Here is a 22,962-nt window from a genome sequence, read left to right on the forward strand (position 1 = left end):
CATCCTTTGACTAGATACCTCGCACTAAGCACCTCTGGTTTCCTTTTCACGTTTCCCCGCACACGACCTATATGGACACACTACCCCCCTCGACTCCAGAAACCATATCCCCGGGGACCCTGCCCCGAGGAGGAAAGACGAGTAAGAGGTAAGTAAAGGACTTATGAATCCATGTATTTGAATATGCGCGAATGCTGTCTCCCCCACCCCCTTTTTTTCCTCCCTCTGCAGGTTACATCAGAGATTACAGCTGAGGTGTGGCGAAGATCTGAAGCCTTGCCATGTCTAATACACGAAGCAGACTAGCGCCGCAAGGTGGTGCCTAAGCACGCCTGCAAACTACTCACGTGTCGAACAAACCCGAAAAAAAATTAGCACAACCTGATAAAAAGTGATCGCCCTTAAACCAGACCGGACGAATGAACCCATGTCACGTATGATGCGAAACTATGAGAGAATGTGTGTGTGTGACTGAGGCGTTGACCCAACTGGTCGAAGGACCGAGAATGCGAGAAAGTGCGACAAAATGGTACCTCCTTTCTTCTTTCCTTTTCTCAAGGCACGTCCCCTCTACCCTGTCTAATGCTCAAACTGCATGATTACAAGATTCTAACGCAGACCCGCGAATGTCCTTTACTGTGTAATGCACTAAATAGCCTTTCTTGAATACACTGCCACCCTCTCTGTTGCACGTGTACTATTTAGCCTGCCGTTGCGCTCTCTCTCTCTCTCTCTCTCTCTCTCTCTCTCTCTCTCTCTCTCTCTCTCTCTCTCTCTCTCTCTCTCTCTCTATTTTTGCACTCCCACTCTTCCGAGCGATTAGCCCCGAAATTGGCAGACTGCCACCCCTAGCGCACCACCTAATTGGCTTCAAATACCGTCAGTATTTGCACAAAAACTTGTCTTTAATACAATCACCCTGAGACCGTGTCATTACCTCTCCTTTTCCGCTAGAAGTCAATGAACCGAGGTTGGGCCGTAAGGGAAAGGACAGGTAAGACGACAGAGGTTCCCTAATATGGCCCGAAATAAGGGAACTACATGTCAACGGCTCCTATGGTATAAAACAAGGACCTCAGAATACGCGACCCTCCCCGCCCCGAATTGTCGCAATACCCAGACAGGAAAAATGATCACCCCTGTTACATCCCCTGTATCAGCCGCTCCAAATTGGAGTTATGAAACTACCCCTCATTCCCGGTTATGAGAGATGGGTCGATTTACGCCCTTACCATAAGTTTTCTATGTCCCTAGGTGTCTTCCGATGAGACCCCTGTCTTCTCTAATTTAGTAATCCGGCCGCGAGAGGCTGCATAGGGACCAGAATGATGTTTTGCAAAGTTAAGATTAGACTGGAGCAAAGAAAACCATTACACTGTACCATGCCGAAAGCGAAAATGTTTAGTTGAGAAGCAGGAGGCATTGATAGAAAATAAATGTTTAGCCTATGTTCGTCCCTCAGCAAAATGCCTGTGTAGTACCATGTTGACAACTCACAGTACCCTTTGTAAATGTAAAACTCTAGAGAACGGCATATCTTTGCCAGGTTCGTCTCACGAAGGTGGGTCACCATCCGATGAACTGTCGTGACTGTAATAAATAATTGTGAAGGAAAGTCATAGTAAATCCAACAGGCCCGTCACCGGTCATTCATATGCCAGTTGTGAACACTAATATAACGGGCATTTTCATTCTTTGCCTGGAGCTGGGAGAGAAGTAGACTTTTTGATTATCTTCATCTGCAAATTCTCTAAAGACTGTCTTTTCAAACTTGTTTAAGGGCACTGCTGTTGGAGGAGAGAAGGACCGGATGTGGGAGCACGAGGCCTGACTGCAGACTAAGGAACACCTGCGACATTAGCCAAGGCGAGACCACGACAGAAAAGAGCTGCAGGACGAGGCACTGTTTTCGACAACATGAGAAGAAAGGGCCGACCTGATGCCCCTGCTCGATGTCCAGTGTTTGCCGACAAGTCCCCGCTCTCTGAATTCGGTCACACGCCCGCCTATCTGAAGTCTCTCGTTCCCCTAGTTTGTTCCTAATTTGGCCTTGCTCCATCCCCCTTTTCCTCCGACCTACCCTATGGACTGTTTTGTACGCTCTTCTTCCATCTGAACTTTCTGACAATCACCTCAAAGGACACAGGGCGAAAAGGACCTTTCCGACCAGAAACGCGAGGAAAGGGTCGTGCCCTGCAACGCAGAGCTTAGAATAGAGCTGGACTTGTAGCTCCACCGCCGGTGCTCCTCAGCGCCAACGAAAGACAACAAAGAATAATGAGAACTCGTTAACTTCGAACATTTGACATCCTCAATCACCGTTTCTGCTATGCCTCATTTCTCTCCCAGCCGCCATTGTATTGATCATGCTCCAATCCGAATCTGATATATGTAGTAACTTACCAGTTCACGTTATGAAATGTATTCGCTGCTCTCGCTACAGAATCGTTTTTTTGTATTACATTTTTATGACTTTCCTGCTAAACAAATTGATCAAAGTTTATCAAATAGGTCCACCTCCTAAAAACTAGAAATGTTAAAATGTATTGTTTACAACTCTTTTTCATCTAGGGTTCCTACCGTTTTCTTTCTCATGCCCACCACAATAGAACCGAGTAGAAAATGAACCAGCAAGATGTCTTGAATATGTTAAAGGGAGGACTGTTGAAAATTAGTACGGTTTGGTGAACATTATCTGCGCCATCTTGCCTTTTCCCCTGATGCCACACTTTTGTCGTGCGCACCCGCCATTTTAGAATGCCCTGATCAGAACGAACCCTTTTTCATACCGCTGGCCCCTGACATAGCCCTTCGCCTTCACTAAGCCTGCACGCTGACCAACCCCCTGCTTGCACCTGCCTAGAATCATAAACCCCTCTTCGGCGCTGCTCTGCCCCAGGCCCTCATCCTGTTCCCAGCGCGACACCTCCCTTCTTCCCTTTCATGATCTCCGGCCCTTAGATGCAAAATCCCCTTTTTCCCCGTGTGCCCGTTTGTCTTCCCCGTTCCCAGGCCGACACCCAGCTCTGCCGATACCATTCCTTGCCCCTCCCTGTACAATAGAAAGCTTCCCCCATCAAAGGATCCCCGGGTTGATCAAAGCCCCCACTCCATGAGATCCGATCAAACCCCCCACATTCCGTGACTCGGCGGAATATCCAGCTGCGCGATACTCATCACCTGTTGTGACTAGGGTGGGGACTTCAACTGTAAATGTGTGTGGGAACGGGCCCAAAGGGGAGTTCCGGGAATGTCTTTTCCATACATCAAAGCTTTAACATGAATATGTAATCTGCAATAAAGTAATAAAACAGTGTATAAGAGGCCAGGCCTCAGAAATGTAGTTAGAGCACCTCAGAACGATACCTTCTGCCCGTTTTGTTGTGTTCTCCTCCGGAGAGAATAAAAACCTTGTTTCCTGCCTTCCAGTCTCCAGCGCCTGCCTCTTCATTGATTAAATAACTAGAGGGTCACAGAGGCAATACCGCCGGTCAAATACCGATTGTCCCCGACCCGACCCAGGTTTCAACAGAACAACAATTATAAGATGCACGACCAAGTAGGTAACTGCACGGCAAGAGCAAGCAGTGCACCTCCTCCACAATCAAATGGCTTAGGTTTCCACATACATTAATTTGCCAGCATATTGCAGACTAAGTTTTCCACAAAGTCACCAATAGATCAACAACGTGCGGGGCTAGAATCCCACAGCTGCTCGAGCTGAAATCAAAATACACCCTAGCAATTCATTCTCTATGGACTCTTCACATGAGCACTGCGCCTGCTAGCATCCATGACTGAACATTCACCTGCAGAATGGGAAGTTACCCCCAGATTCATCAAAGTCCTGTTTTGCGAGTCCTTAATAGCGATTTTTAAGGAATCGCTTTTAAAGACTCGCAAAACGGGATGCATGTAGAAATTGCAATATTTTTTGCGATTTCTACTGCTTCCTTATTTGCGATTCGCTAATTGATAATCGCGAATAAGGAATGGCTTTCCCATTTGACACACCAAGATGCACCCCCCCCCAACTCCATTCCCCAATATAACCCACCCTGCCCATCTCACCGGCGGAAGGACACACACCCCACCCATCCCCAATACAACCCACCCTGCCCATCTCACCAGCGGAATGACACACACCCCACCCATCCCCCCAGTGCTATAGTTAGTCAAACACCCAACGTAACCCCTCCACACCCCTCACTCACTGACGATAATCGTCCCCCTTCCCACATCACACATACCCCCACCCTCCCTTCCACCCACTCCACACCACCCCACTCCACTCCACTCCTCTCCACACCCCGCACTCATTGACGAAGATCGTCCCCCTTCCCACATCACACATACCCCCACCCTCCCTTCCACCCACTCCACACCTCCTACGAGTCTCGCTGTACCCACAACGGCCCGGAGCATATCTCCCCTCCTACGCGACAGTTGTCTCTCCCACCCTATCTCCCCCCCATTCTCACTCCTCACTTCCCCACCCTCCCAACCAGACACACAGAGCTCACCACCCCTCGCTCCTCAACATCCCCCCCTCTCTACCCCCCCATACTCAGCCCCCACTACCTTCCTGCCACCCCTATTGTCTTCAGTCTTCACTCATCCCTCAACTCACCGGCGTCGCCTCCCAACGACGTCCCCGGCCTTACGTCCCAGCCTACCCCTTCCTCACCCACACCCCTCGCCCACATTCTCTCTCATCCATCGAATACCACCCCACTCCCTATTACCGCAGAACACTCCACTGACACTTGCACACCCCTCCCCCTGTCCCCAGCTCGCATTCCAGCTCCCTATTCAACAACCCGCCCACGGCCCTCATCTCCAACGCTAGCTCCAACTCACAGCTCGACCTGATTTTAACAACGCTCCTACAAGTCAAAGACGAGCTCCACACCATCAAAGAACTTCTCCACACACACCCCAGACAACACCGACCTACAACCAACACCTCCGTATCCAACAAAGGCCACACCCTCCGTACAGGCCCTCGTATTCATCACGCTCCAGGGGTGAGATGGGTGGGCTCACACTCTCCGCGTTGGCCCACTATCCCCGACCGCAACAACATACAACGCCCCCGTCGCGCTCATAACTCCCTGACGGTTCATGACTTAGACACCCTCCTCCGCTCATTTGGCCCTGGCCCGGTAAAACACACATCGCCCTCACAACTCCCCATTCCCACAATTCTCACAAATCCCATTAGGCACCCAACTCTAGGCAGCAGATGCTCCATCCCCAACAATCTCAGAAAAATACCCCTCGCGCTAGAACACTCAACCACCCCTCTCACCCCCAGACTCAAATGCATCCTACTCAACTGCAGATCGGCCCAGAGGCACTCCTCCAACATTGCAGATCTCGTCACATCAATGGATCTTGACCTAACCATTTTGACTGAAACGTGGTTAACTGAAGCCTCTACACCTATCATGGACATATTAGTCCCCCCCAATTACCACATCATTAGACTCGACAGGACCGGCAAGACGGGTGGGGGAATCGCATGCATTTTCAGGAGCAACCTCTCCGTTGCTAAAATCACTTCCCCCTCCCTCACGTCTTGCGAACTCATCTGTCTTGATATCTCCAGCGAGGGCAAACCAATATGTGCTCTACATCTCATCTATCACCCGCCTGGGGACAACCTCATCTTCACCCAACAACTCATGGACACGATCTCATCCAACGCTGGTCGGCAGATCCCGCAAATCTACCTGGGGGACTTCAATCTCCACTGGAACAATCAGAAAGACGCAGTGGTGAATAGTCTCAAAACTTTCCTTGACGCGTTTAACCTCACCCAAATATGCAACAGCCCAACACACGACAAAGGCTCCATACTTGATCTCATCATCGCCAACGAAGACTCCACCCAATTAGGGGCAATCCAACCTTGTGATTGGTCAGACCACCACATTATCACCTTCTTCATCAATGAAAAGGTTAAACCTATCACGGCTCAACCCACCAAATCTAAGATCTGGAAAAGGGACATGAAGAACCTTAACCCCAACTCCCTGCCTCCCCACCTCACCAATCACCTCCTTCCCCCTCCTGGCACCTCTGATGTTCAATCACTGACTGACCACTACCTCGACTCTATGAATTCAATAATCAATGAAGCCGCCCCACTGCAACTAAAGAGAGTCTCCACCAAGATCTCGAACCCTTGGTATGATGGCAGACTCAATGAAGACAGGCGTGGTATGCGAATGGCAGAACGCACATGGAGATCTGTCCCCTCATCACGGCATCGCAAAATACTTAAGAGCAAGAGAAATGCCTACTTTAGGAAAATAAAGCGCGCAAAATCTGATTTCTTCAGCCTTCAGCTGGACCAAGCAAAAAACAGAACAAGAAAGCTGTTCGAACTAGTCAAAACTCAAACCAAGACGCAATCCCTACTATCAAACGACACAACAAACGACATCCCACACTGTGAAGACTTTTCTGCTTTCTTTAAGCTAAAGACCGACAACATAAGGAGTGACCTCCTTAATGATGTAAGTCGATACCCGAGCATCATCAAAAGGCCCGACACCCAACCTAAAAATAACGCTTCCTGGTCGTCTTTCGACACCTACTCTGAAGAAGCAATACACAAAATGCTCGGCACCTTGAAGCCCTCTAATCACCTCACAGACCCACTACCTGCCAATGCTGTTAGAGACTTCATCCCCGTTCTTCTCCCACTCTGGACTAAAATCATTAACAGCTCCCTTCAGCAAGGTCTCATCCCAGACTCCCTCAAAGTGGGGCAAGTCACGCCCATACTCAAGAAACCTACAGCTGACCCGGCTGACTTAAACAACTACCGCCCTATCACCAATATCCCCACTCTGGCCAAGCTGTTGGAAAAATGTGTGCAACTCCAACTAACAAAACACATTGACCAGTTTGAACTCCTCGACCCTCATCAATCAGGCTTCCGAGCGAAACACAGCACGGAAATGGCCATGACACACATAATTGATGACGCCCTCCAAATCCTGGATCGCAACGACTCCTGCCTCCTCATCCTCCTGGACCTCTCCTCAGCATTCGACACGGTCAAACATGAGAACCTATTAGAGCTCCTAAATACCAGAATGGGCTTATCCGGGACTGTGCTCAAATGGTTCACTTCCTTCCTACACAACCGATCCCAGAAGTTCAAGATCAACAACGTGCTGTCCTCTCCAGTGGCAGTAGATTTAGGCGTCCCACAAGGATCCTCCCTCTCACCCACGCTGTTCAACCTCATCATGGAACCACTCGCTACCCTGCTCCAAGCATCCAATGTACACTTCCATATGTATGCCGATGACACTCAACTTTACCTAAAGGTACAATCCCCGGAAGATATCAAACTTCGGAACTGCACACTTAGGAACACCCAATCTTGGTTGGCCGACAATCACCTCAAACTAAATGCGTTGAAAACTGAGTTCCTCCTGATATCACCCCCTGCGAAAATTACCACCACCCAAATATGGCTCAATCACCTAACAGCACTCAATGTGCGACCCACCATCGTGGACTCTGCGAAATCCTTAGGTATCAGACTTGACGCAAATCTCAATATGCAACAGCACATTAGCAAAGCAACGAAAGGAGCTAACTTCCAAATCAACACTCTGAGGAAACTCAAACCCTTCCTACCAGCCAAAGATTTCCTAAGTACTGTACAAGCCCTAGTCATCCCCCGCATAGACTATGGAATTGTGGCCCTCAGTGGTCTCCCTCAAGCAACAACAGCACCCCTAAGAGCCTCCTTGAATGCTGCCGCGAGACTCATTTCGGGCTCAAGGAAACACTCTCATATAACCCCTGACTTGAAATCCCTGAAATGGCTTCCCTTCGAAGCCAGAATACAACCGAAAATTGCTGTTATGACACACTCAGCCATACACCACAAGGCTCCCAACTACCTCACTCAAAAGTTGACTATATCAGGAGGCTCGAGATCCAATAGAAGTACAAAAAGTCTGCTCCTGAAACCTCGCAGATTCCGTAAGGAAAAAACTTACAAACGCTCCTTCTCAGGAATGGCACCCAGGATCTGGAATGCACTCCCTCCTGAAACGAGGATTATCTCCTCCTCTGCACTCTTCAAGAAAGAAGTGAAAGCCATCCTTATGGCCAAGTTCACCTGATCCTCACTGTTGCTGCTCAGAGACTTTGCACCGATTTTGTAACGTTGGATACTTAATGGTCCAATAACTTTTTATTCATGACCTCCTGACCTCGTTTGCAGTTGGATCAAAGACTCTGCACCGTCCTATAGTATTGTCTATTTTGAGTGTCTACTGGTATCTACTGATCTCTATGGTAGCTGGATCAGAGTCTCTGCACCACCTTATTTTAATGTCTATTTGAATGTTTATTGTTATCTCTTGATCTGTATTGTAGCTAGCTCAGACTCAGCACCGTCTTGAGTGTTCTCTGTTATTTCATGAACTCTATTGTAGTTAGATCAAAGACTCTGCACCGCCTTATTTTACTGTCTGAGTGTTTACCTGTATCTTATTAGCACATGACTGTTATCCTATTATGCTACCGTTTACTATACTGTACCCAATTATTATGTCTACTCACCCTCCTGTTGCCCACTCCCCCCCTGCGAAGCGCTCTGATATCTGTCAAGATCTTGTTCGCGCTATATAAAACTTTGAATAAATAAATAAATAAATAAATTCATTCCTATGGGCCTAAAGGCCCATAGGAATGAATGGGGAGTCATTCTTTATTTGCGATTAGCGAATCGCAAATAAGGAAGCGATTTCAAGAGTGCCAGGGTGTCCAAAGGACACCCTGTAGCACCCCTGAAATGGTAATGTACACTGGTGTTGCGCACACCCGTGTCCAAAGGACATGTGTGTGTGTAACATACAACTTAGAAAAATGCATTAAAGTGCATTTTTCTAAGTTTTCGCTATTTACCACGTAGTTAGACTTTGCGGTAAATAGCGGCCCCAGATTGCGAATTCGCAATTTTAAAATGATTCATGAATTGCATTTAAGGAATCTCAAATTGAGATTCCTTAAATGCAATTATTCGGAATTTTGCGATTTCTAGAATTGCGATTTTTGCATTTGGGATGATGAATCCCAAATGCAAAAATAGCGCTCGCAAAGGGCCAGATTCTCAGAATCTGGCCCTTTGCGAGCCGATTTTGGCTTGATGAATCTGGCTGCTAATATCTAAAATGTGAGGGGGCACCAACCATGACTCTTCTAACATGCCAGCCAAAGTCCTATACGCTAAGTTATGATTCCTTATCTAAGGGGACTCTCTTCTAAACCATTCTTGCTATCACACTGACAGCACTCTAGTTTCAGTAGAGTGACGCCAAGCTTTTACACATCTCAGGCTTCACTTGGCTTGGCATCTGTCCAAGTGAAAGAAATGATTCTCTGGGTACTTTCCCACTGAATAGGGAGGATGTCAGGCTAAGTAGGACTGGAGTCATCTTTCATCTTCACATGTTCTCAAGAGGATGTTTTCCATTATCTCTTCATCTCGGCTGTCAGTGTGCCAGCTATCTCTCCGCCTGTCAACCCTGGACTCCTCTCTATATTCCAAGAACAGGTACCGCGCATACATGAAACAAGACCTATGCCATCATCAGGCTCTCGCTGTAATCTCAGCACACACGTTCACACATGTGCCACATTTCGCAAACAACTCTGAAAGTCCTGCTCGAGCTCAAATGTATATACAATGTCAACATCAATCTATCTTATATGCTCAATGGATCATAAGTCAGAATTTGAGATCCTAGCTCAGAAATGTAGATCACGATGAAAGGGAAGGAATTTTGTTAGTTCTTAGTCAACTCTGAGGAAACTATCCAATGTGCTCAAGAGACCATATGTTAGAATTCTAGCTGATGGGAAGGGGAGAGAGAACTTGCTCACCTCTGAGAATTTGGCCATGGTTGGAGCAGCCTCAACCAAAAACCCCCAATTTTAGTTGGAACTCAAATAACTTCCAAAGATAGTGAATATACTTCTCTATCAAAACCATCAATCATTTAAACCATGTTTGTAAAAGCCTCTAATTACCAATTTTATCCAGGTATCTTTCTTTATCCTATATTTCCAAATACAGTGACAGCAGATATTTTACAGTAATAAAAATAGTGTTTTTTATACAAAACTGCACTTTAGACTAACTTGTCTGATAAGTCAATTAGATCGTACACAGTTCATCTTTTCTGTTGTCATTCAATTTGGTGGTAAATACTTTTTCTGATTTGACTCATGCCATATAAGTTGCGCTCTTTCCACACCACAATTCTTAGCATAACATTCAGGACATACAATAGATGACAGTCTTGTGGCTAATTGTTTATTCTGCTAAATCCCCCTGTGATATTCTAACAATATAACAGTTCATGACTCTGGATAGATCTTTGTCTCCATTCAGCTAACTATTGCGATTAACCTTGTTAATGATGGTGGTCACAGATTTGCGTACCCGATGGCACGTACCATTGTTGACTTGTGAATTCAGGGGCATATTTACAAGCCCCTACTGCCACAGGAACGCCTCTTTTTATGATGTCGCTGTGGCGATAAACAATTCACCTTATTTACAAGGCAGCGTTAAGTCACATAACATGGCTTAATGCTGCCTTGAAAATTAGGCCCCTTTTAATGCTACACTTAGCATGAAAGGAACGTGCAATGGGTGTTGCAGTGGGTGTTTTGCCGCAACACCCGTTGACTTGGACGCTGTCCCCTATTTACAAGGGAGGCATAAATAGGGGCAGTGCCAAAATTATGCCAGGGGTTGCCTGGTCTTAACATGGTGAAAAGAGGAGAAATGCTTAAGAGCTCCTCCTAGTTTTTGCTGTTTCTATGTGTGCTGCATTATGCAGCACACATAGAAACAGCAAATCGCCATGAATGATTGTTTAAGTGCAGGAAGGTGTCCTTTCCTGCATATAAACAATCATTTAAAAAATGCTGATTGGCAACTTCTATGTGTGCTGCACAATGCAGCACACAAAGAAGTTACAATTCACAATTCTGGGTTGTTTATGTGCAGGAAGGGACACCTCCCTGCACATAAACAATCATTCCCCAAAATGCAGATAACTTTGCATTATGAAGTAAGGGTGCCTGTGTTGGTGCCAGGCAGCCCGATTTAGCACCAGAGCTAGGGGAAATATTGAGGTGCACCGCATTCTTGTGAATATGGCGCATGCCTGCATTTTCAGAATGGCAGAGTGTGGCATTAGCAGTGTTTGCTTAATGCCACGTTTCCCCATTCTCTTGTAAATGTGCCCCTCAGTTCTTGACCTCTTTTATAGTACAAAAAACCCTAATGATTAGGAGAAGCACCTAAGACCAGATTTATCAACACTTTGCACTGGTGCAAAGTCACTAAAAGTGATGTAAACCAGACCGCACTGCTTATTTGAGATTTACTTTGCAGCCCAAAACTTGTGATGGAAAGTTGTCGGAAAGTAACACTATGCCCTATTTTGTATCAGGAGGGCATCTCATTGGTAAAGCATAGGCATTTCCATGTAACCAGCTAAGGATTTCGCTAAAAAGCCTTAGCTGTTATCATTTGTAGACAGGACCTTGTGCAAAAAAACAAAAGTGCCTCCTAGAGGCAGGTGTAAAGAAGGAGAAAAGTTTATTTTTCTACAAACATTTCTAACTTTGCCTTTATGATGTACTGTACTAAACACATACAAAGTGGGAAACGTTTAAAAGTAAATCTAAGCATAGTATGCTGTACTTGAACAGTACTCTTCCAGCACAAAATCTATAGTAGACTTATGCACAAGAAATGCACTAGGGTGCAAAGTTCTGTGCGTGGTGAAGGCAGCCAAACTATGCACCAGAGCTTGGGAAGAGAACAGATTCACAATATCTTAGTAGATGTAGTGCTGTTCTCCTCTCCTTCTAGCCATGAGATAATAGTAAATCTACTGCTTACCTTTTTAGAGTAGTTCCCAAGGAAAGGTTTAGATTATGAAACATACTAGGTAAGATGTACTAAAATGTAACATACCTGTAGCTGTTTCATCTTATGCAGCTGGAGTTTTAGGTCAGACACATTTCGCCTCATGTCGTGTAGGCTAACCTGCAGGGCCATAGATCTAGCAGGATGTAAGTGATTGACAATGGTCGTGGATTCTATAATTGTTGACGAATTCTTCCCTCCTGAAACAAGATATTCATGAATGAAATATACACCAAAAATCTTTGTTCAGAAATAATTAAAATATTCGGGCAGATTTACAAGCCCCTTGCACTGCCAGTACGTCACTTTTAGAGTCACAATGGCAGCGCATTTCGCTGCCTCATATTTAGAAGGGCGGCAAAAGCCAACCTGCGTGGCTTTTCCTGTCCTTGTAAATATGGCCCCTTTACACGCAGTACTTTGCGTGAAAGGGGCGTTCAATGGGTGTTGCTGTGGGTGTTCCCACGCAACACCCATGGAACCAGACACTATGGCTGGCATGGCCAGGCGCCAAGATAAATGTTTTCATTTCTACTCATGTTTTCCTCTTTCTAAGTGTGCTGCATTCTGCAACATGCATTTAAAGAGGAAAATGCCTGTAGTGATTGTTTTTGTGTAGGAAGCTAACCCTTCCTGCACAAAAACAATCTCCCCATGGCACAGGCATCCTTGCACCATGGTGCAAGGGTGCCTGCGCCGGAGCACGGCAGCCGTTTGTGCGCCAGCGCAGGGGAGAGCACAGGAATGTGACATATCATTGTAGATATGTCGCATTCCTGTGCTCTGAAAGTGCCTGCAGCGGGGCGCACCCAAAGGGCTTGCAGGGACACGCTGTGGCACTTTCTTGTAGATCTGCCCCAAAGTATCTGGATCATTTGTAATTTGTTTCGACATTTTTCACACAACACAGCTCTTCACAGACACGTACTTTTTGTTCAAATTGAATAGAAACTGGGTATTGATTTTGTATTACTAATTAAACTTTAAGATAATTAGTTTACTTCTGTGCACTGATTTCTACAGAAAACCAAAACATGGTTTTGCGTTATAAGTAATCATGCAACCTCATTCATAAAGACAAATTAATTTAGGTATACAGAGTTGCACCCCGCTGGTCCTCAATTTGCTTTTTTTAATATGAAATCACAAAATTCAAAAGACACAATCGTATATCTATGGTTTTAATAATGTTTCAAAAGTAAACCTCCTGCCCTACACCCACACCAACAAGATTATCAGTTTCCAGAAAATCACAGAGTATGTGATATGCACTTTTTAAACACTTTTTTTCTGAACAGTCAAAAATATTTTAGTGGTAACACTTTTTTCCTCCCCTAAAAACACCATGAAATAAAGATGCCCCTTTCAATTTCTCTCATATTATGTATATTTACGACTAACTTTGTTTTAATTTTATTTTGTGTGTTTCAGTGTGCAAAAGCCATGTAATTAGCTGTACGTACTCACCAAATATCAAGCGATTTTGTGTAGCCAGCCTGCCATCACACTCCTATCCTCCCTTTTTCCATCCTAACAATGGCTTATTCTTAGGTAATGTCGAGATAGAAGTGAACTATTCACAATCATAACAAGGATTTCAGTATGGAGCCCAGTTCTTAACATCTGAATGCGACACCTACAGGCATAATGCACTATGCGGCTTGGTGCTAAAGTCAGTAACGTGACGGCCAGAGCTGATTTTGAATCACTTTTCTATCGCTAAAAGGCTTAATATGGTTGCTCCACCCAGAGATTGGTAAACAGTGAAAATGGTGCACAGTAAATCTGTTCAATGTTTAGGTTTGAAGTATAATTACCATTCAAGGCAAATATAGGGCATTCTTCACATGCCCTTGGGGGCTATATTTCAGCCCCCTTCAGCCATGGGCCTCGTTGGCTCAAAAATCTGCAATAGACTTGAGATATTGTTAATCACATTTGGGATCGGGTCAAATATAGAACTTTAATCTCCTATTCTTTCAATTGGCAGCTTAGGCGTTCTGCCTCCACTGGATTGCATTTGAGACTATTTTACATCTGAAAAATGCACTAGGCATTTACTATAGCTTTGATCAGCGCCCGGTTAAGAGCGTCAAATCTGTTGGCTTTGCCAGGGATTGTTTTTGGCCACTAAAAGATTATTTCTAATTTTAAGTGGTAGACAGTCGCTAAATATTTTTACATCGCCAAACTTGTTCTGCGCCACAAAAATGCTTGACAAGGTTAGCAGTTTTTGCACTGTCTTAGTTTTGCATTTGGCCAGGACTGTTTCAGATAGATTGTTTTCTTTCTAAAGCTAAGAAAATGTGCAGGCAATGATGACGTGACCGCCAAACCACAGCCGGGTCATGGATGAAGGATTTTTCATTTGCAGAACTAAAAAGAAAGGCAGTACTATCCAGCCCGTCAGCCGAAGTACCGTCATACCCGGCCGAACCCATCAACAGAAGCAATCATGGCTTGCAAACACAAAATGGAGCAGAACCACGTTGAAAACTCAGCAATAGCGATGAGGAAATGCTCTTCTCAGGTGACAAGAGAAACTTTACTCCATCAAAGATTCGCTTTTTACTTTCTTCACGTGAAACTCAATTCAGAAGACCAAAGTGTAATAACAACTACCTTCCTGCCTATGGCCAGATCACTGCATTGCAGGAGCCCAAATTGCACTGCTTGCAAGAAGCAGCTCTTGACCCAGCAGAAAATAGCTGGTGTTAAATCCTCTGCTGTACATTCACAAGGACAGTAGGAAGCACCACCAATTAGGATTAGCGAACCATCCCAAAACTATCAGCCAGATTCATGAAAGACAATTCTGCTCGCAAAGGGCCAGATTCTGCGAATCTGGCCCTTTGCGAGCGCAATTTTTGCATTTGGGATTCAGCATCCCAAATGCAAAAATCACTATTAGCGATATCGCATATGCGAGGAATTGCATTTAAGGAATCTCTATTTGAGATTCCTTAAATGCAATTCATTAACCATTTTTAAATTGCGAATTTGCAATTTTTGGTCGCTATTTACCACGAAGTCTGACTTCGTGGTAAATAGCGATAAAAATAGGAAAAAGCACTTTAGTGCATTTATTTCAATTGCATGTTACACACACACATGTCCTTTGGACATGTGTGTGCGCAACACCTGTGTAAATATGAATTTCAGGGGTGCTACAGGGTGTCCTTTGGACACCCCTGGCACCCTTGAATTCGCATCCTTATTTGCGATTAGCTAATTGCTAATCGCAAATAAGGAATAACTCCCCATTCATTCCTATGGGCCTTTAGGCCCATAGGAATGAATGGGGAGTTATTCCTTATTTGCGATTAGTAATTAGCGAATCGCAAATAAGGAAGCTGTAGGAATCGCAATTAATATTGAGATTCCTACATGAATCTTGTTTTGCGAGTCTGTAATAGCGATTCCTTATGAATCGCTATTAAAGACTCACAAAACGGGTCTTTGATGAATCTAGCTGTAAGCTACTTCTAATTGGGCACCAACTTTGGTTTGTGGGTAGAGGCTTTTTATTTAAACAAAAAATGCTCACCACATGAAGGACTGAGTAATTCTTTATTAAATGAATTTCACCATGAGGCTTTAGGTGTTTAAGGACCTTGTTAGTTCGCTGAATTGTGTACATTTTTAAAATGTGTAGCTCTTCAAGCTACCTCAGAACCAAACGAGGTGGAAGACGGCTTTATTTTTTCGACAGCTCCTGAAAAAAGTTGCATGTGCTGTTGTTTGTAAGTGCTTAAGATGGTACCTTAAAGAAAACTACAGCGGCCGGGCATCATTACAGGAAACAGACTATGACTTTGTTCATTGGAAGTGTCGTCTCTGCTACATGTGCACTGTAGCTATGGAAATCTTGTTGGGTCTTCCTGATCTGAACCAACTCTGCCAATTTTGTTCACCTTTCTGTGGTGCAACCATTGCTGTATTTAGCAGGGTGCTTAGCTTTGCTTGTTGACTAGCAGGGAGCAAAAACACTTTGGAATGATTCTTTTTATGGCCTTGGCCCCAGATCTAGCCTTCTTTCAATCTATTGACTTTGGGTACAATACCGATGTGATGAAAATTATTATATTCATTCGAATTTAGTCTGTTTTTCTTTTTCCGTTTTCAGAACACACAGGACAGTGTGGTACTGTAGTCTATAATTTGGCACCATTTGAGAAAACTTTGTATGAATTACCTAAAGCCCCTATCAAGTCGTTATGATGAAGTAAGAGATCGTTTGCTGGAATTTATAGTGTGCTTGTATGGTGATGCAAGTGATCCTTTGCTGGAATCCCTAGAGGGTTTGTATTATGATGCAAATGATCCTTCAATGGAATAACTAGAGTATTTGTATGATGATGGAACCTTCTAATGTAGGTGACCTAGCAACTATCCAAGTACTCTGTTTTGCAATGAATCATGGATGAGGCAAATGGGTCAAAAGTAATACTAGGCTTATATCCATTCAGGAGCAGCGGAAAGGTTTTCGGAGCCCATGATGATGCAAAGAGCTTCAACATTTAGGGATATATAACAATCTCCCAAATCCTTCACTGCTAAGAACGGTCACAGGGCAGGAACACAAAATACTTGACCATGATGCCTTTCTATCCCCAAAAATAAGACAAACCAGCATGAATATGATTTGCTGACACATTATTTTTTTGAGATAGACTCTGTAACAGTATCCTGCATTCACTGGTACAGAAAAAGTGCAGCCACACAACAGCGACTGCATAGAATTTTACAAACATGTCACACCCCCGATCAGATTAATTCCTGGCAAGGGAAAGTGCAGCTGGGATGTATTGATTAAGTGTAGAAGAAAATTATGTGACTAGCACAGTAAATAAATCAAGCGCAGAGCTGCAGGCAAGGAGGGAGCACACTTCACATGCAGCGGGTATTCTAGTTCTTTCCTCGGACAAGTAACGCTGTAGATAGGTATAAAAAAAGCCGTGGTGCACAGTTTCACTTTAGAAAAATCAGGTTAGCATATTAACCAAAAACGTATCCTGTCACGAGCATTTCATTCATCAGGTGCATAAGAGCTTTCGCGATTCACCCTCATTTGGGCACTCCCGAGCCATGGCCTCCTGTTCCTTGATTAGAGAAATAAATGTAACACACTGTCCACTTGTGCACACATGAAGCGTGCTTATATGTATTATGCATGGGTGTGTATTATATATACATACACAAATGCAGAATGGTCACCTCAGAACAAGAATTTTTTTTAAGCAAACATACTTCCATTGCTAACGTTAATTCTAAGCAGGGAAAAGTATGTCTGACGTTTATTGATTAAATGTGCAGAAAAAATGTATCACCAAGTCCTGGAAATAAATCAAACACAAGGCTACAAACACAATTCTACCAATTTCTCTACTAATACAATGTTCCCGTCCACAATAAATTAAATGGAGACGTGACCAAAAGGTTTGCTACACTGCTGCTGTTCCACCTCGCCTAGCTCTTAAAATTAGGCATGGTCATAATAACATTTTCTGGGATGAATGCAAAAAAGAAAATTTAGTAGGTACTCGATGGAGCATCAATTATTCGCATTCTCTAACTAAACTAGCAATCACGTTTCTTTATTTAATCAAAAGTCGTCGGTGCATTCCAATACTGCAATGAATCCCGCTGCTTGGCTCTGTGCTGTGAACTCCACTTTGCTACTTTTGCAACTCACTGTAGTATGTTTGCATTTTCTTTACGGATTGTTTATGCTGCGAACTGTTCTCAGTGTTTTCAGCTGTGCCCGAAAAGTCTAAAGTGAACATTTCTAGAAATGTGCAGTACAAACAAAAAAACACCACATATTATTCATATAAATGGGGTTTTCATGTATTTTATTTCTTTTTTTCTCATGCTGTCACATTGTGATTCTATATTGGCCAGGAGGTTGTGCTTCTGCTCCATACTGTTTTGCTATTTCAAAATTAAAGCGCTCCTGGTTGGTTCAGAAATTAATTCCATTTTCATAGGAACAGCATATAAAAGTGGATGAATATTTTAACATTGTTCTTGTTCATCTCTTCCTCATTTCACGGATTGGATTTCCTTTGTTTTCCATTGAAGCACCACTTACAACCGTAGCTGGCCTTATTTTTTCTGACTGCTTGGTGTGAAAACCACAAACTACTGGCCTATAGGATTTATAATTATGTTATCTTCACGTGTAGCACACTTTTCTCATTTCATGTGCACGCCACATATTTTAAATTGGTGGTAGGCTATAATGAAATAATTTGGTTGAGGCTTTAATACATAGCGTACAGTTTATCATATGAATCATAGTATAGTCTCTCAATATGGGAAACAGCCTTTACACGTGGCTCGAACAACGCTGTGCCTTAACAACGTGGTCCAAACCACGAATGTGTCTTTACAACGCATTCTTTTAATAAGCAAGTTGTTACAATGACTTGCCTTAAGGAAGGCGCTGTTGGACTAATGTTGGACCTTAAGTCCAACACTTTCCCTACAGTTGCGCTGACTGGAGTAGGAATAGTAAATTATACATTCCAAAATCCAACACATTCCCTAAGGCAAGTCGTTGTAACAATTTACGTGGTAAAGGAATGCTTTGTAAAGAAGCCTTCATGGTTCGCAAGATGTTAAGGCAGGTGTGCTAAATGCCTGTGTGGTTCCGGCATACGACCCTCAATATTTGAGGTATTTCCATGACTATTACAAAGAAGCATTTGCAATGCAATAGGTCTCGTATTTGCAAGAGTTTAAGCCATTGGTATTGTAAATGACCATGCCTTATATTTTTGAAAACCAAAAGGCATTGTCATTTCCAATGCCAATAGCTCAATCTTTCGCAAATGCGAGATCTATTGAACACACAGTGTACAGCAGGGATGAGGAGGACGGGGTGGGGCCTCCCAGGGATTTATTTAATTTATTATGTGTTTTTAAATAGCGCAAACTTTACCCGAAGGTGTCGGAGCGCTTTACAATAAAACTAGTTATATTACATAAGGACTTCAGAGTACATGAATAACAAAATATACAAACCGATACATTCTATACTCACATAAGAATGGTAGTAATTACAAAAACGTTCTACAGATTCTGCTTGGGTGGTGTGCTTCCTGGTGCACCCAGAACGCTGGGCAAGGAGACACATTGCACTACTGATGGTGTGAATCCTGGTGCACCCAGAGCGCTGGACAGAGACACTGCATGGGCGGTACTAAGGAGGGACTAATAAGCCTTTCAACAAATCAAAAGCCAACATTTACAGAGAACAGTCACCGCAGCCAATTGAAAAGATGGGCAGAGAGTGGTCAGAGCTTAAAGTCCATACCTCACTACAGAATGCCTCGCCGAGCAGCACATGCGCTGCCCAGTCTCGACCTAAAAAATGACAGACATTATGTCCGTTCTCACTAGTATGTCATGAAAAATTGAACATATACTGTATACCCAGATATAGTAAAGCAACATTGGACTTACCACTAATTTCACCACTCGTGGCAGTTTTTGTCATCTTCTCACTGAAAGCAAAAAGAGTAGATTTTCACTTCAATATCGGATATCAAACATTCCAGCTATGACAAAGGTGAAGGTAACAATTTATCAGGATATTTTTATGCTTGTTCAGAACGATGTTGTGTGTCAGCAAATATCTCTAGCTGCGTATAAAGGTACAGCATTGATCACATCTCCAGAGAACCAGTAACATTTATTAGAATTTTTCAAAAACTTCTAGGACAACTAAAATCCACCTTATTTAAAAAAGCTATTTTGCTGTTATACAGTGCCTAACTTGCAACAGCGCAAGGTTTTTGTGACCCGTTCAAGAAAAAGAGAATATCTTCCTCAATGTGTCAGCAACTTCTGTAAACATTTTAGTAAATGCTAATATGAGCCAGTGTCAGTGAGGGTTGATTAATGATGGTTTATGTGGAACTAACGATACCTCCCAAAGATTTAGGACTAGAGAGGAATTCCTGTTAAAGTAAAACATATCCCCTTCCACCCACTTGCCCAAACTCCATAAAAGATGTTTTATTATTGCCCAAAGTACGTGGAGAGGAACCATGTCTATTCAGTAATCTTAAAAATGACTGCCCAAACGCCATGTCCCCAGGGCAATGAAAATTCCTCCTGAACTGGAAGACGCTTCTTCATGTATCCTGAGTTTTACATTACTTGTCAGCAGTGCTAGGAATGGACAGAAATGGATCAGTGCTCTGCACTGTAGACCTATACCTGTCACAGATCTCCCTGGGAAGCACCCGAACTGGAATGAGCTCATGTAAGCTTTGATAAGTTCCCTCTGCCTGAAAAAAATGTCTCATTCCTGGCCTCTGCTTTTTTGCCACATTTCCAGTCCCATTACGTATTCCGTTCAGTGTTCAAAATTCACTTTCACAGTTAAGCATAGTGTTGCCTATTTTTGCAGATAATTACCCTTTCCAAAATGTATGGATCCGTCATCTGCAATACGTCATAAGTCTAGACCAGGTCTCCTCTTCATTCTGTCCTTATGCTCCCGTGCCTGCCAGTATAAGTCTTACAAATTCTCCGATAGTGTTCCTCTTGGTTTACTTCAGCAACAATGTGTTTCTGCCATGTTGCTCTTGTCTGTAAGTCTAGACTGCGTCTCCTCTTCTACTGACTATGCTGTGCTCGACAACTGAATACCAGGAAGTCATCAGAACCCAGATGAAGCGGGGGTTTGATGGTATATCCACCTCCAAGAGTATCACATATTTTACTTTCTGTATCATGCTGCTAAGAATCCAAGACCACAAAGTTTACGTAAATTATCCTGTCCACCGACACGCTGGGAGAGTGTTTGCATTTAGAAAGGTCTTTTGCACCTTCTCTACCATATAGAGAACCAGAGACCATCCTTGATACAAACCTTCAGATTTACTAAGGACCATGTATTTTGTTGCTGACTTTTCCTCTTTCTAGATCGGACGCTTTAACATCTGCTGGTCACGCCTGCTCTTGTACATTACACAACTTGTTTACACCGCTATCAGTTACAGCTTATAGAACTCTTATGTTTCCCTCTCTCGCTTTCGCCTCAGCTCTCTTCAAGATGACGGTGCTTGCTTGAAAAGAAAATCAACCATAACACGGAAATACAGTGAAGCCTATAATATCTGAAAAATCAAGTGTCAGGCTTTTCTTTTGTATCGGCTTATGAAATCGGCATGTTACTGTTACTCCTTTCTAGAAATTGTAGAATCTGCTTCCCTGTAAAATGGAGGACTTACTCAGTTCTACAATAAGTGCTTGAGGAAAAACATATGTTTCCTGAAGGCTAGCAAACAATCAATGCATTTGCCATCTAAACAGAGTCATGCTGCTTTTAGACCACTACTGAAGAATGGGCCTTTATATCTGCCTCAGCCAAGGCGAGTCGGTATAAATTAACCCTACTGTTTATCCACATACAGGGCACTTACATAAAATGAGTGACCTTGAACTAATTAAGGTTAATGGTCAGTGTTTGGACAGCTTGGTTTTATTAACCATGCTCCTTTTCATTGTTTTACTACCATGTAGGTGTAAAGCACCGGCCAGCCGTGGACGACTTTTAAAAGCTCATTGTTTTATTAAAACTATGAATCCTTTCCTATATCAAAGACTGAGATGTTTGTTATTGGTGTAACTGGCCAGAATCACATCCCTTATGAAGACCCACAAAAACAAGGTAATTCACCACCTATGTCCATGAAGGTATGTCACCATCTCTTTTCCAACCCAAATCAATGCAGTGCACTTATCCTTGCTCAAAAATATCCTGCCCTTATTCTACTGCACCTACTAGTTCGAACTGATTAATTCCTTAGTAGAAGCAAGACGCGAGTTTTGTAAGAAGGTCTATATTGAACTTCAAAGAAGCTGATTAGAAAAATGCATCAACTGCAGGCTCATTCATCCGGAATGCGTCTAAGTCTCCAAAAGCATGATCATGTAAAACCAACATTGAAAGCACTTAACTGACTGCCAGTACAAGACAGAATTATATTTAAAGCTATGTTTATGGTGAACAAAGAATACCAGCAAGATGTCCTAGGAACATGAGAAAACTCACCCACCACTGCATCTCAATCAGCAATCTCCGACCAGCTACATTATTTCTGATCACTCAACAATTCTTCTAAAGACTAAATCATAGAAGCAGTTCTCAAAGAATTTTAGGCATTAAGCAGTGGAATTCTCTGAACACAACCGCAGAAACTAACTATTTGCTCTTTAGGAAGAACAGAGTATTTAATGTATCATTTCAATTTTACTCAGAACTGATGGGAGCAAGTGAATAATACTGAATATGGATAATGTTCTAGAAACAATTTGATTCAGTTCAAATTGTCCCACGCAGTTAATTGCAGTGCCATTTTGTGCAGCCCATATAATACTCCCAAGTAAAAATATGGAAATTTCCTTTTTACGTTTTTTCTGCTTGTACGCCCAGCAATTTTTCCAGAGGTAGCAGCCATATTTCTGGGAATAGATGAGGATTTGTTATCTTGGGGAAAGGAATTAGAGCCTGAATGATATTTCGGCGGATGGGCTACTGCAGCACAAAGGTGACGGATATCCCATCCATCAAAATATAAATTCCATTATATCCTAAAGGATTTATATTTTGGCGGATGGGATATCTGTCACCATAGTGACGGAGTAACTTGTCTGCTGAAATATAAATCAGGTTTTCAGGCTACGAAGATCTTTCTTTTAAATGACATTTATTTTCTGAAGATCAAAATGACATTAATTTTAGCTAGTTGATTTTTTTAAAATTAGGAACACAAAGTTACAGCTCTACATAAAGGCTTCATGAAAACAAACTATAAATTCACTAAGCAGAAATAGTAAAGATTCCAAAGTACATCTAAAATAATTCAAATAACCTATTTAAAGTGCATATGTTTGAAATACAATTCAATAACCCATGTTTTCTAGTGGAAGAGATAATCCAACAAATGGTCTAATTT

General features: G+C 43.2%; 1 protein-coding gene across 10 annotated transcripts in view; it reads right to left on the reverse strand.

The window, feature by feature from the left end:
- Nucleotides 1-22,962, reverse strand: part of KIAA1217 (KIAA1217 ortholog) — a 1,321,668-nt gene that overhangs the window by 142,805 nt on the left and 1,155,901 nt on the right. For all 10 annotated transcript variants that reach the window (XM_078663443.1, XM_078663442.1, XM_078663445.1 and 7 more), the window contains 2 exons: nucleotides 19,457-19,497; nucleotides 12,035-12,186 (listed from right to left, as the gene is read on the reverse strand). In XM_078663443.1, coding sequence (XP_078519569.1) covers nucleotides 12,035-12,186; nucleotides 19,457-19,497 — 193 coding nt within the window. The remainder of the gene's footprint in view (nucleotides 1-12,034; nucleotides 12,187-19,456; nucleotides 19,498-22,962) is intronic.

This window comes from Lissotriton helveticus, chromosome 10 (genome assembly GCF_964261635.1).
Source record: "Lissotriton helveticus chromosome 10, aLisHel1.1, whole genome shotgun sequence".
Classification (NCBI taxonomy): Eukaryota; Metazoa; Chordata; class Amphibia; order Caudata; family Salamandridae; genus Lissotriton; species Lissotriton helveticus.